The 15,842-nt window shown below is 42.3% G+C and overlaps 1 protein-coding gene across 1 annotated transcript in view; it reads left to right on the plus strand.

Moving 5' to 3' along the window:
- Positions 1 to 2,576: 2,576 nt before the first annotated feature.
- The window catches only part of BMPR2 (bone morphogenetic protein receptor type 2), a 114,971-nt gene continuing 101,705 nt past the window's right edge, over positions 2,577 to 15,842 (plus strand). Inside the window, exon 1 of the mRNA XM_013171715.3 lies at positions 2,577 to 3,603. Within this exon, the coding sequence (XP_013027169.1) occupies positions 3,528 to 3,603 (76 nt within the window). The 5' untranslated portion in view covers positions 2,577 to 3,527. The remainder of the gene's footprint in view (positions 3,604 to 15,842) is intronic.

Here is a 15,842-nt window from a genome sequence, read left to right on the forward strand (position 1 = left end):
CATCCTTGTCCCTGCCTGGCTGCTAGAGCACCAAACAACAGTTGTAAAAGAGCATCTATTTCATAAGATCTTTTTTCTCTCATTCTCTATTTTTTTTTAATCAGTCTCTTCTTAGTTAAGTTCAAAACTGTTGTTTTGTCAGGTTAAGTTCTTCCTGGTGGAAATGTACAGTGTTTCGGGCAGAATACCATCCTCTGAAATCTTGGTAAATTTTTCAGGTTTTCTCTCATCTCTCCCCTGCCCTTTTCTGGACCAATACAACAGACTCTGCAAGTCTTTGTTATCTTGAGTATTTTCCCACTGGTCTTATTTGACATTGCTGAATATTAGGCTAGTGAAGTTCCAACTCACAGTTAAACAGATAAAACAACGTCACAGCAAGAATTATAAATATGCCCTCGTCCAAGCCCGTAACAATGAGCGAGTCTGCGAGTGACGGTTCAGATCTCTGGTTTCCTCTCACCACCGTGGGAAAAGGAAGCTGCTTCTGTGCTTAGACAGCACTGATTGCTTCCTACATCTGTGTGCTGCAGTGGGGGCCAGCCCCTCCTGGGCTCTGCCCGCCAGCTCCAGAGAACTGGGTGTAGCTGCTTCGCAGCTCCAGCTCTGCAGCGTGACCCGCATGTGTGGCCAGGGACCCTTTGCATCCTCCATAGCCGCATCAGGCTGGAAGGGAGCAGGCCACGCAGGAGAAGGGCTTCTGCAAAATTCAAAACAGGAGGGAAGGAGGAAAAAAGTTTTGTAAACTGCTGGGAATGTGCAGCCAGGAGATTAGTCTAAGGCCCTGATACAAGCTCTGGTAAAACAGCTCCACAGCCTCAAGGGCGTTCTTTTGCAGGCCCCTGTGGCCTTCACAAGGGTGCCTTCTGGATCACAGTCTGGGTTTTTGTGAAACAAGGGAGGAAATAGTTGTATAAAATAGCATGAGTCTTGTTTCTTCTTTCTAGGAAAACAAAACACAATAAAAATCTAATCCATTTTGTTGTGAGAATGAAAGTGTTTTAAAGCAGAAAATCCGTTTATATGATTCCTTGTGGAGGAGAGCTCCAAATGTTAATTAATGAGCCCAAACTAGGACCGTTAAAACAAGCAGGACTTCAGCCATTTACCTCAGGCTGAGCAGGTTTTGATATACGTCATAAACAATTACAGCGTTTTTTTTCTACCATCTAAACAGTGAAAGTGCTGTGCAACCCACACAGTTAGGTGGTTGTTTTCTGTGAACACAGTAGATCTCGCTTACTTTATTGGCAGGTAGCGCTGGGTAAAAGTATGTTGCATAGTTTGGTGTCTTTGCTAAGCCAAAAAAGAACAGTGGATTTTGGGCCCACAAAAAATACTCAGTGCTGCCTTTTTTTCCCCTTCTTGGAGGTAAAACTATTGTTTGGTGTTGGTAGTTGTTTTTTTTTTCTTCTAAAGGTTATTTCTTGACAGTTCACATTCCACAAATAACAGGAAGGATATTGTGGTTTACATGTGGTTGTAATTCTGGAAAGTGGCAATAAGAATTACAATCTGGCATTCTATATTTTATTATCTCTCACCAATATCCAGGTTGGATGTGTATACTGTATATTGCAACAAACTTTTAAAATATTCTTATAGTTATCAGCCACACAAACTCAGCTTGACCCTAGGAGTGTCAAACCATGTCTCTAGCCTAAGCATCACAGTGATAAAAATCCACTTAAAATTTAATAATTCTCTTGATGATGCAAGAATCAGATCAAATCTATTTCACCTGTTAGGACTTGTGAAGAGGAATGAAGTTACTCAAAGGCTTTTTATTGTCATTAAAAGCCCATCTGATTTGCAGCTACACCATTTTATGTAGAGGTATTTTAATATTTTGAGGCGTGGAATTGGGTTTTTGAATTTGTATTTTTTGTTCCCCCATTCTTGAAATTGGTGTAGGAATTTAGGCAGAGGGAAGCATTTCCCATAATCTGCCCATAGGAAGGCACCCTCTGCGTGCAGGATGTTTTTAGGAACCTTTTCTACTCTATACCCAGTAAAACTCGTTTGAAGGAGCCTTGCTCGGCCGGAACATCACACACCGCATTCCAGCTGCAGCTCTCCCATCAGCTGCCGGCCTTAATTATCTCCAGTCCTGTGTAACGCAGCAAAGGTTAAAGCACACCAACAGCCCGGCCGGCTGACTTTATCTTTGTTTTGAGACCATAAACCCTCCTTAACGCACGAAGCACGGAACGGGTTGGCCTGGGCGAGGCAGGTGTTTGAAGCCGTGCGAGCGGGGCAGGCTTTGCGGGGTTAAAGGGCAGAAGCGGCGGGGCCGGACGGGAGGACGGGACCCCGCCGGGGCCGGCTGCCCGGAGAGGTTTCCCCGCCGCCCGGCGCTGGGGGCCGGGGCCGCTCCCTCAGCGCCGCCATTTGCCGCCGCCCCCTGCCCGGCTTCGTGCGGCGGGGCGCGCTGCACCCCCCACAACATGGCGGCGCCCTGCGCGCGCGGCGGGGCCCCTGTTCGCCTCCCCGGAGGCCCGCCTCTCTGGTGCGGGGCGGGCGGGGCGCGGGGCGGCTCTGCCAGGCGGGGCGGGGCGGCGGTCGGAGCGAGTCCCCTTTGTGTCTGGCGCGAGGGAGGGCGGCCGTTGGTGCCGGCGGGCGGGAGGGGGCGCGAGCCGCGGCGAGCGGGGGGCGGCGGAGCGGCGGCGGCTGCTCGGCGGGCACGGGAAGGAGGCGGAGCGGAGCCCAGCCCAGCCGCCCCTCACCGGCGAGCCCCGCGGGGCTGAGGCGTTCCCCGCCCGGCGGGCAGAGCTGCGGGAGGAGACCGGGCCGGGGGCTGCCCGCCGCCGAGGAGGCTCCCGGAGCGAGGAGAGGAGAGGCGAGGCAGGAGCGCGTTCCCCCGGCGCGGGGAAGGGCCTCGCCGTGCCGCGCCGCGCCGTGCCTCCCGGCGCTCCGGGCCCCACCTCGTCGGGGTGGCCGGGGGGGGGGCGTCGCCGCTGCGCCGGGGGGCGGCGGGCCGGGGCTGCGCGGCGGAGGCAGATGGGCCGAGGGGCGGCCGCAGCCGTCGCCCACACAGCGGAGCGGGTCTCGCCCCGCCGTCGAGCGGCCCAGCGGCTCCCCGCGACCCCGGCCGTGTGAGGCGGCCGTGGGGACGGGGCCGGGCTGCGCCCCTTCCCTGAGCCCCTAGAGCCGGCCGGGACTGACAGCCGCTGCCTCCCGCCTGGATATGTTTCCTTCCCAACCCGGCTGCTTCTTCGACATCGTGAAGCTGCGTGGGAAATAAGCCGCCTTCCCGGCACGACGAGCACGGCGCCTGTCCCGGGAGGAGGGCGATGCGGCCGGCGGCAGCCGCCTTTCCCCCCGCTCCTCCGGCCGCCGAGACATGAGGGCAGGCTGCTGTAATGGAGTAAGAGCGGAGACGGCTCCCCTCACCTGCTATTTGCCCTCCCGGACTGGATTGTGAACCGAGAGAGCTCAGTAAGGCCGCTGGAAAAAAGGAGGAAATTCCTCTCGTCCGTATTTTTTTTTTTCTCCTCTTTCTGCCTCGATCCTCGGCTCCCCCAGGTATGACTGCCTCACTGCAGCACCTCTTGCTGGTGCTCCTGCTCTCCAGTGCCACCCTGCTGCTCAGCACTGCGGCTGGTAAGTAGCCAGTGGCTGCACGGAACTGGCCATTTTGGCACGGCCGAGGGGGTGGGGTCCGCCGGCATTTGCACACATCTGGGTCTTCTTAAAAAGTGCTGGGCATGTATTTCAGCTGCGAAGCGTGATAAAGTTTTGAAAGCCCGATCTGTTAGGGCGTCTCGGAATACAAAATCTGCTTTATTGCGTAAATGAACTCGACTTGCATCCAGGATGCACGTTTTGTCTCGATCTGCTTCTCTCGTCTACTTGCTTATTTCAGTTTTGGAAACACAAATAGTCTTTTTGTTTTGCATGCCTTGCCCTTTGTAAGGTAACGCAGGCGTTTTTAATATATATTTTAATCGTTAGCAGAGCTGTGTCTGTTTTGCTGTGGGATTTTTGAGCACAGCCATTTTTAATTTTATCAGCATCAAGGCTTTTAGGGGGCCTTAAACGTGCTACAGTTTTATGATAGACTTATTGTAAGGTATATTTTTTTTCTTGGGGGAGAGATCTGAAGCAAAAATGAGGTATTTTCCCTCATGAGTGTAGAGGAGTAACATAAAATGCTGATGAGGAGCACTGAAAGGTCTCACAGTACTCTTTTTTATTTAAAAAGTTAGAAGTGTATACTGCGAGATCATCCTTATTCATATTTTATAATATATACTTGTAATTTTGCTTGGAAGCTTGATGTTAGACACATGAAATGTTTGGTCCTGGTATTGGAAGAGAGACGTGCGTTGGTCTGGCATCCTTTGGCTTTCTGTCATGGTGACAGATGAGCATGTTGGAGCTTTCTGAGCGTTACCCAGCGTCGTTAGGCACTAATGCCAACGCTTCTCACTGTATACATTTTCCAGCAATTCTGGAAGACTCCTGTGACTTTGGTGTCTTTTTACTAATCAGGACCCAGTCTGCAATGTTGGGTCTTTCTAGCATTATTTTAGTAGTCAGATGTGTATAGTTCATAAACGCATCCTTGTAAGAAAAATACAGCGTGTAGGCAGTTTCTTCATTGCTCTGACTGGATAGCCCCAGATTTTCTTGCTTCTGCTTTTTAAGAGGTCTCTTTCGGGAGGATATTAACATGACATAATTGATATTGCCTATATCATCCTGACCTTTGACTATTATAATTTTAGACTGATCTCTGCAGTGTCTGTCTGTGGTAGTTTCTTGGGAGTATTTTTTCTCTTTCTTCCTGGAAGAAGGGACTTCTGAAGGTCAGAAGTCTTGATATTAAAACATGCATGAATTGAGAGTGCCTGGTATCTAACTGTTCTTTCAAATACAATGATAACAATAATAATAATAAAAAAGTAGGCTTTTTTTCCCCCCCATCACAAAACCTTGAGCGAGTTGGTACTTTCTTTGCCTTGCCGAGGGAGAAGGGGTACTGAAGGAGCGAGGACAGATTTGAACCAGGCCAAGGGCTGGGCAGGTGTGGTACGAGCCTGTTCGCACAGTTCTGCCAGTTCACCTCAATCCTGATCTGGCAGCAGCATTCCTGTATTTCAGTTCTGTTTTTTCCTTGTTAAAAGGGTTTTAACAATGCTAGCTTGGCTATTTTGTGCATAGTAGCCTATTATCCCATTGTGATTTATTTCTTAATTGTGAAATTTTAACAATCCACACTACAAAAAACCTTGGTTGTAATCCTCTGTAAGAGTAATTACATGAATGATTTCAGCTTTAGTTAAAGTAACTAATTGTTGATTTTAAGTTTACACTCCATTTCAGAAAAAAGAAGTCTATACATGGGGAGGCTACACTAATGTGTAATTCTGCCCTTTTATGTTCATGAAAGAGCCAACACTACTACTTCTCTTCCCCTCCCCCCAAAGTATGAACTGTATGCTCACATCAGCGTAGAAAATGCTGGCTTTCTAGCTTTGAAAACCCATATTAATTGTTCCTTCTGATCAGTGATGGATCTTGTGTCTCTGCAGTACGTGGAACTGAGTGTTTATAGATGCAATATTGTGACATCAGAGGGAAAGTATTTTCATAACAGGTTTGTAGATTTTGGCCTTGAGAAGAATCTCTAGATCTCCTTGGGGAGAGCTCAGTAAAGACCTGAGCTTAGGATGGTCGGGAAGGAAGAGATGTGGAGATGTATAAAGAAGATGGAAAATCTTGAAGTGGGGCTGTAGATGACAGTTTCGCTTTTAATCTAGAATACGAATGAAGAATTAAGGTAGTCCTTCCTTCACCTTGATAAATGAGGATATAATACAGAACTGGCTCTAGATTCAAGTGGGGCTTTTCCTTTTTTTTTTTTTTCTTCTGATTTTTAGGAGAAGAGTATTACTGGCTTTCTTTATAAAATCCAAATTTTGACAGATATCCAGTAGCTCTGTATTTAAGTTGTATATTAATCCTTATAAAGAGAATTGCTACAGTGAGAACACTTTACCCATACTAGTCTAAGGTAAATGATTGAGTGATTTACAAAAGTTATATTGAAAAAACAATTTGGACCGCTTTGTTCTTCATTTCTCAAATAACTTGAAATATCTCTAAATCTTTCGTTTAGAACTATGAGCCATATTTATACTCCCCTATATTTTGGAGGATTTGAATGCGTTAATTGTGAGGGTTGTGCCTGAAGAGGTGGCTGGTGAACCTTTGAGCTGTTCCACAATATTGCTAAAGAATTTCATTTGGGTGTTCATATGGACTAGATATTAATCTTTCCTTGTTTCATTTGCTTGCCTTCTGTGATACGCAATACCAAACCACTTTTCCTTCTTTCTTTATATCCACAGTAGACAGCATTCCTTTGTCTAATGTGTAAATTACTCGTGGAAAATATAAAATGAAAATTAAAGCGAGCAGAATGTCCTTTTATCTCTGTGGGTCTCTTCCTTAAGTCTGTACCTGTGTGGTTCCACAGGGCTGCAGGATTTCCAGTGTGCATAGAATTGGATAGAGATTTAATTTTTTTTTTTAATGATCATTTTAATTATTAATTAAAACGAGTGAACTGAAGCTTCTTTATCCTGTTCTGTCTTGCAGTTAAAATTACTGTAGTGTCTTGGTCTAATTTGTTTGAAATATGAATTGCGTGACATAAGGATGGACTCCTTTTGGCCATTCAAATCAGTTATTTTATCAGTGTTTAGAATTAGTAACTGACTTATCTTATTAATCAGTTTTCTTAAACCTATCTGTATCCCCAGTGTCAACTTCTTGACTAGAGCTATACCCTTTGTTAGTGGCTCATTCAATTGTAATCTAAAATCATATCAATTTTTCAGTTTAACTTGTGGGAGCTTTTTCAGAAGTATTAGCCTAGCAGCGGGAGATGGACTATTTACTTGAGGGAGACAACTGGTGTGCTTGATGGAAAACCACGTACAAGTGCAGCCTTTGGGGCAGAACAGGGCTTCATTAGCTCTCCAGTAGAGAGTAAGAGTTGTGCACGGACCCCTTCGCCTTGCTGAGAAGAGCCTCTTTTCCATTAGGTTGTCTATGTGAAGCTCTGTGATATTTCAGCTAAGCTGCCTCCAGTTCTCAAGCAAACCTGGGTATTTCTGAACCGCGTTGTGTGGCGTAGGCATAGTGCACGAAGAAGTGGAAGCTACGCTAACCAGGTGGCTGAGGATCCCAGATGGGAAGCTCTGAGCCCTTACACAGGCACTTCACTTCAGTATGAATGATTTTACCCTCAAAGGAACCATGTGTAAAAGGTTGGCTAAATTGTCTGTTCTCTGCTGAAGGAAGGCAAACCTTATTTCATTGTGGACAAAGATGGAAGCTTAAGAATATTTCCTATAAGAATCATTCTCATGATGAAGTGGTTGTTTTGATGACCTCTCTGACACATATTACAAGCTTCTCTTAAAAAAAATATATATATATATATATAGAGAGAGAGAGTTGACTTTTGCATTGTTGTCCCACCTGCCTTTTTATATCTCATTAAGTATTTCCCAGCAGTCTGTATAGTCAGTGTCATTGTTTCCTTGGCAGATGTTACCCTCCTTCTTGTTTCTCACCACAGGGAAGAGAGGGGTAATTTATTAGGTTCTTTGCAAATGTTTCATTCCCAAAAGCAGAGTGCATGGTTTACAGTCACAGGAAATGTATTGTGTTGGGGCTCAAAGTCTGGCCACGCCATGAACATGTGCTGTGCTGTCATTTTCTGAGCAGACTGTAACTTTCCTAGCGGAGCTGCGTGTAAGCAGGGTGCAAAGTTCCATTCAGAACAAAATATTTCTGTCCTGAATCAAATGGGCGTGATGATGCTGTGCAATGGGTAGGACAGGAATGTGTGTGTAGCTTGCATGTGGTTTTAAGTGTTAATTTTATTAAGCTTGTAGACTTAGTGAAACTATTAACTGCTTCAATTTGATTTTTAAAAATAACTCAGAAGAACTGCTCTCCAAAACAGAAGATCACTTTAAGCACTAAATATATATATATTTTTTTCTCTGAAATATGAGTCTACAGAAGTGTAAGGCTGGAAGTGACTCCTAATCTCTTTCCTTCGTAGTCTGGATGCATAAGTATGGGTAACAACTTTGTCTAACCTCTCTAAAATCTCCAGAAGAGGGATTTGTTTCACAGCCTGTCTAGGTAGCTGTCCTGTTACAGTGCTTAATGATCATGCGTTTTGTAACGCAACAGTGGTAGTTCTCCTCCCACCCCCGTTCTGATGCAAGATTGTTGAATATATACCTCAACAAGTATGTGGTGACCCACCTGATCATAAAGCATGCTGTACGCATACAGACAATTCCTGGGGAGCAACAGGGTCTAGAGAAGTTGTTCATGTGCCAAAGCGTAGGGTCTCAGAGTTTGCTACAGTCGTTTGCCGTGGGAAGCTTGAGTTGGCTGTCATTATTTTAAAATGAAATTTTTGCAATCTTTTTGGAGGAAGTATTTTTAAAAGCTGCTTTTGAAAACATAGGCTGATCCTAGAATTTCTGAAATTCTGATTTCTGATGGTGTCAGCCTGACTTGAGGGATCTGTAGTTGCAGAGATGGGAGCTGGGCTGAGCAGTGTAGTGGGATCCGATCGGAGAGGTCAGTCTCGGTGAGTGAACGGAAGGAAGAAAGGCTGAAAGGGCTGGAGAGATTTGAGAGGATGAAGGACTGAATTTATTTTACAGCGCGATGAGAACCAAGGTGTATTAGAGGAGATGTCTTGTATTTGTCAGACTTGTTTGGAGAATGCATGCCTGCAGTTGTGTGGGGGGAAAGAAGTTTTTGTGCCGGGGGGAGAGGAAGAACGCATAGTTGTAGGTAGCAGTTTTAAAGACTTCTGTTCTCTGTTGTGAGAATGAATGGGAGACCTAGTCATTTGGATGATGTCTTTACCCTCCTCCCCTTCCCTCGGTCTCGTAAGTTCGGAAATCACAAGGTGTTTGGGAGGTGATGGCATTTTATTCCAAGTGGGATGGCTATCTGTTTTGTTGATTGCGACCTTGGTTTTGTATCAAATCACACATTGTGTTTTGAACTGTAGAGGTGTCTGTGTTCTGCATCTCTCAGTACTTAGTATTTTCTCTTCTGTCTCTTATTTCTGTGTGAGAGAGGGAGGGAAAAACAAGGACTACAGATGCAGAAGACTCCTTTTCATGTCATTGCCATCTGCGATCCCTTCAGTCTCCATCAGTAACTCCTGAAGCCGCTGGCCAATTTCAACCATATGTGAAAGATGAGGAAAGTCTCAAGAGCTTAATTTGCTACTGCTATCATGAAAATTAGGGGTTGGATGGAGGAGAGAATTCCAAGGCAGAGCTTTCCCAAGGGGAAGGTCGGGCAGAATGCAGCCCTCATAAGCCTGCTTGCTTCAAACTGGCTCCCGGTCAGCACAGGGATGCTGCAAGGCTGTTGGTGTGTACGGGGCTCTGGACTGAGCGCAGTGCGTCTGGTCTTCCCTTCACTTGGGGTGCCATAGGAGGTCTGAGGGAAGTTTGGCGATTCTTGTTAGGGGAGGGGTGGGCGTTGGGTAACAAATGTGGGAGAAAGGGCATGTTTATAAGAAATGAGGCTTCGTTAATCTACAGCTAGGGGAACAACGTGTGTTTTTGACACTATGTACTCGGCATTTTAACTAAACTTCCAAAACAAAGCCCAAATCACCTTACTGAATGATTATCATCCATATATGACTTCATTGTGTGTATGCATAACTTGCAGTTTATTGTATGCATTGCTTTTCACCCTTTCAAAACTAGATTTAATAGACTACCCGTTGTATACACTTAGCTTTATTTCAGACATCCCACACATTATATTTATTGTTTTGCTCTCTTTTCAATGTTACTGTAACTTACGCTTTTTCTGTGGCTCCTTTGAATGTTTTTATGTATTATACTTGCTCAAACCTGTGAAGTGCGTGAAAAATAGTTTTATTATTTGTGGTAAGCAGGTGTAGTTGAGAGGCATTTATTGTGACATTCAGCGTTGGAGTAAGTGGCAGACAGTGACAAAGCCAGCAGCACCTTGAGTCTTTGCATAGTAGCACTGACTGTTCGAGGCAAGTGGGCTAGGTAGTGCTAGCAGCAGTGTGCAGCAGCTATTACTATTACATCTAGCCAAAAGCTGGTGCTACATTTATTCTTCTTGTTTTACTACGTGTACTTTTTCTATCTGAAGTTGCAAGCAGGATGGTTGTAAGAAAATATGGGTATTTTTTCTTCTTTTGAATGAGATGACTGGAAGTGTAATCATAGGTCATGTGTAAATTAATGATCTCTATTACATATTTATATTAGAGAATGCAGCACTTAATTGATAACAAAGTATTGGGCACTGACAGTGTAATCTCCAAAGCTGCTCATTCTTGGCATGAGGTAAACTTCCCTCCGCATAAGTCACAAAGGTCAGGTTCACCTGGTGTGAGCAGCTCTAATGTAGTTCAGTTACCAGAATGACTGACCAAACATGCTCTGCTGCTCTTGCCTTATCAGACTTGCTCTGTTTGGCTTGATTTCTGTTAAAAATAAAACATTCTGTATTTGCAATCAAAGAAGTGTGGCTCTGGATGCTTGGAACAAAACAGCTGGGGCACCCATATTAGAGAACCCTAATTAGATTTTCCAAGAATTTAAGCTAATCCTCACTCCTTTGCTGTTGTGAAATTTGTTAGACGTGACAAAACATATGTCAGGAAAAAAAATTGGTCATGTTATTTTTCAAGCTATTTTATATATTAATGATTGTATAAAATAACTCTGATCTTACAGAGTATGTTCAGTCATCCCTGATATAAAATGAACTAAACATTTTTTGCCTTTTTTTGTGTTGGTGATTGTGTTGTAGTCAGGTTGTTGCTGAACCTACTCGAAATCTAGTCCTTCTTCTGGTGGTATCCCTCAGAGAGAAAGAAATTAAGTTAATTTAGAGCTTCTATAGAAAAAAGTAAAAATGTTGTTTTGGTAGGACACGTTCATTTGTGCTTAGAAAGACTCTTGCAATTGAGCTTGTCAGTTCTGGATGATGGAGTTGTTATAGATACTTATAAAATCTTCTTTTTATGAGTCAAATTTTCTTTTATTATTTTAGGCATCCAATTTGGGGGATTATGTGTCCTTGTACCTTCTAAGTTGTGAAAATATTCGTACAGACATAGTATACATTGTGGATATATACTTTATGCTGTGAGCCTTGCCAGTCATTTATTTAAACCTAAATCCCAGAAGTAATTTTTCTGTATTTATTTGCAGACAAGGGATCCTCTTATTAAAAGATTAGCTTTCTTTGATTACTGGTTCATAAATATAAATTTTCATTATATTTAGCTGAGACATGAAAGGTATGTACAGCTAATATTGTGAGCTAAAGAAAGCTAAGATTGTAGCAAGAAAATTGTAGCACCTACCTCTTTAGTTACGCTGTGGCACATCCATATGTATGCAAAGCAGGCACTTAGACCAGAAGCGATCTTTCTGTATGAAAATAATTCTAGTTGCAATCAGAGAGGGATAAAAGGAATCCTGTAATGAAGCTTGCCTAGATGCCATCACAGTGTGGGTTTCTTATGTTTGCATGTTTAAAGTTTTTTCTTTATTTCTAGCTGTAATCTCCCAGGCCAGGGATCGGTAGCTGGAGCAGCTGCCATGATTGAAATAGGCAGACATGCTTAGGTCTGCCAGCTGAAAGGGGACAAACCCTGCTGCAGCGCAGCGCGCAGGCGCCTACCCAGCAAGGACTGCTGCTGGGATTTCAGCAGGAGTCAGCTAAGAAGTGGAAGAACTTGTTCAAGCGCCCCGTGCTTCACAGGCTGGGATGAGGGAGTCTGTGAATCTCAAGGAGTGAAGAAAATGAGAAAGCAGTTTAATTCCCTTTAAATTAGGGTGAACTATTTCTAATCCCCGCTGCAGCCATATTTGGATCTCTCTGTAAATCTCTCTTTTTATATAGGACACATGAAAATCCCTGATTCTAGTGTGTGTTGCATATATGCACCAAAGATGACTTACTATATTTAGATATTTGTGTGTTTATGTATGTGTATATATATATTTCTTAAGTACTCAGTTTGTTATCAAAATTCAAGCATACCAGTCTACTTCATTGTTAAAAATTAGTATTTTAATATTCACAGATTAGCTGTTTGCTTGGTGTTAATAATTTCCAAAAAGTCCTTATCAACAGCTTATTTTATGTGACTGGTAAACTTTACACTCAACTACATCCAGATTTTACCAGGACCTGTTAAGTAATTTCTCTTTTAGTTATAGTAAGATAAATCTGGCCTAACTAAATTTTAAATTTAAGTTTGTAACAGTTAATGCTGTTGCAGCTAAACAAGATTATTTAGCCACAGTTGTTTAACATTGTTTTAGCTAATCATTTAAAATCTCATAGTAAATGTTTTCCCTGCAATTTTCTGTACAAACTTAAAAATATTATGTGACAAATAGAGAGACTTTTTTTCCTTTTATTGTTTCCTGACAGAGCAGTACTGCTAATGAAGCTCTCAGTAAATTTAGCTTCCCCTGTTTTAAGAAGTAGTGGAGCAGAATGTTTTTGTGCTAAGCAAGTAAAATCCTAATTATTATTTTACTAATCTGGATGCTGAGTATAGAATGTTATTTAAAGTTGAAGACATGGCCTTTGGACACAAGAATATGCAATCCAAATATGACACAATGTTATAAATTAATTAAAATGTGGAAGGGGTGCAAAATAAGGAAGAATAATGATACAGTAATAATAACTCAACTTCATGATTTCACTTTGAGAATGCATGAATATTTTCTCCCTTTCCTTTGTGCAGAAAAAAAAAAAAAGAAGTGAGGTGTTAAGATATTGAATAATAGGTGCCATAATATGTGGAATGGGCAAATGTACTGAGCAGAAGACACTTCAATGAGGAAATCAGAGGGAATGCAATAAAAAGGATATTGAATTAAATTCTCCAGGCTTCCTGCAATATATTCACGTGTGTGATGTAAAATGAAAACCAAACAAAAAATGTCCTTTAGGACAGGGCTTCTAATTGAAATTAGTCAAGATAATACTAAATATTGAGCTTCTTACTGTATCAGCCAATTTGTCTGCTGGATCTCATTACTGAGGGGAAAATGAAAATCTGTGTGAAAGTTCTGAACTTGGAAATTTAAATAAGCTGGTTTTTCTGTGCTCTACTGGTGCCCGTTAAGAACCACTCAAGATTTTTTTTTATTGTTGTTGACATATTTTTGTGTTCGTGCTATAAGCTTAAAACCAAAATCACCTTGGTACAATGCAATTCAATACAATTATTTAATGTTCTCAAATGCTGAAGGTGCTGATGTAATCCCACCAGCTTTTTCAGTATTCCAATGTTCTGAATAGCTTATTCATTTATACAAATTTGCAGTTAGTCCTTTGAACTTGAAACAAATTTTGGAGACCTGGTATTTTAGTGAGACTATTGGGAAACAGTGAGAAATAAGCTTATTGCAATATCCTTGCTTCTCCAGATAAAACTAGATGTGAGTCCTGACTGGATGTTTACCAGTGTTATTACAGGACAAGATACTTGAGTTTTCATATTTCCTAAATTTTCTCACTCTTCCCCACCCCCAGTTTTGTTATTCTTTTTAGTGTAATTACAAAGGTAACTACATCACGTGCTTATTCTGTTACTGATGTGCTTTCAACATGTAATTTCAACTAAATAGTTTAAAATAATTTAGCAATGTCACTTTTGGTTATCACTTTGAGCTGAAATACATAAATAAGCAATGAGGATGATGTATGCAATGGAATCTGATAGTAAATTCCTTTGGGGTAATTACATAAAGCAGTTAGTTTCAGTGCTTAATTGATAACACTGGGGCTTGCTTCACTTTTGTTGAGGTGTGGGAATATGAGGTGTAAAGAGAGGTAACTGCATTCCATTGAGTTTCAGTCTAGACAGGCATGAGAACATCATTTGTCCTGTACCAAACAAGGAAAAATAATAACCTCCTAAAAGTGACCTTGCATCTAAAGAATGTGCTCTGGTGGGCACATGGAAAGGCAAAAGTTCAGTGTGATCACCAGCGATATTCTTCCTGTAGTTAGAGGTCAACTTGAAAAGATGCTACTTGAATTGCAGATTGATTTCTTGCCATTTCACAGAGTTGGGGGCTTTTTTTTTTTTTTTTAAGAACTGGTTTTATGAAGTACTGTAGAGTTGATTATACTTTATTGAAGAGAGAGGCTGATATTTAGCTGAGGTGAGAGGAAGTTCACAGTACGATTTTATAGCAAAAAGTATTAGGAAACAGTATTAGAGACTCGTCTCCCTCCTGTAATTGAAGAGTAGTAGAGTGAGGTTTGACTTCTTTAACAAGATGTCCAAGGAAATGTTTTTTTCTTCTTGTTCTCTCTCTCTTAAAGGGGATATGTCTACTTCTAAGGCATATCAAAACCGACAGGTAGAGTGTGATGCATCACAGAGCTGAGCCCAGTTTAATTAGTTCTGCTGGATTTGTTAGCCTGACTCCTATGTAGACAAAAAATTAGTTGGGAACTAATGCTGGCAGGGGAAAAGGGTGGAGTTACTGAGGACAGTGTGGAAAGGTGTTGTTCAGTTTCCTTGGTGATGTGAGGATGGTGAGCAGCAGATGCTCTGATAGCATAGGAGGCACAAGCACTGAAATACACCTTGACAGCCTGGGGATAAACGTTAAGTATTTGTGAACAAAGAGATGTAAAGGAATGGGATCTGTTAAGATGGAAAGAAAATAGTTTGCCAACTGCTTTGCTTTGATTGCCTGCGTGCATGCTCTTAACCTGCAGTAAGATGTTGCAAGTATGTGCATGCAAAGGTGCTGCTGAAAATTTGATGTACTGCAAATTTCTACTGTAATTTCATATTTTATCTTATCTGGTTTTGTGGACGTTGCTCCTTCTCCCTTTTGAATTGTTCTGCTTGAGCAGAGATGGAGATGATGATCCTTCTGCAGATTAAGGTGCAAGTGCAACCCTTAAACCTTAAAAAAGGGATGTGGTAAACACTGCATTTAGCAGAGGACAAGCCTCATTCTATGGTTTGTTTTCAGTAGCAGAACCTTAATTACCTAAAAGCAGTGCTTTAAAAACAAACATGAATTCAATCATTTAAAAAAAATTATTATTAGACCTATCTGTCCAACCTTAATTCAGCTGCTTTGTGCATAATTGCGATAGTTTTTATGAAACATTTTCCCCTGCAGGATCTCTGCCTCATTTGGTGGAAAAGGGAGTAATTTCAAGCAAAGAAATAGACTCTCATAGTTGCAGACCTTCCTGCTTGTCTCTTCCCCATGGATGCTATCTCCTCCCCTTTGGAGGTGGTTCTTCTTGTGTGCTTCTTTCTTGGTACCCTCGTTTCTTTGCTTTCATGTATTGCCCTTATTTCAGTTATTTATATGTGTGTATATATATATTTTTTTGAAACTTGAACATTGATGTTTTATTCATTTCTTTGCTTTAATGAAAAGAAATGAGTTGCATCATGTTACTAAAAAGAGATCTTTGATAAGTGCTCAGATCAACAGAGGCATAAAGGAAGTGGAAAAGACTGAAGTTTATTCTTCTCTAAAGGAATGCTTAGCTTCCGTGACTCTTCTGGTATGCTCCCTAAAAGTGGGATGTTTTTCTCTTTCTTCTTTTATTGTCTTGCAGAACATAGACTATGGGAATCTTGACTGGCAGATGACAGATCCTCTGTGAATGTATCTGGGGGCAATGCGGTGGGGCGATCTACTGACTAGAAGGTAGACAAGAGGCAGTGTAGGTCATTGCCTAGTCATTGCCTACATAAACTTGGCTCAATATATCCA

The sequence above is a fragment of the Anser cygnoides genome, chromosome 6 (assembly GCF_040182565.1).
Source record: "Anser cygnoides isolate HZ-2024a breed goose chromosome 6, Taihu_goose_T2T_genome, whole genome shotgun sequence".
In the NCBI taxonomy this organism is placed as follows: Eukaryota; Metazoa; Chordata; class Aves; order Anseriformes; family Anatidae; genus Anser; species Anser cygnoides.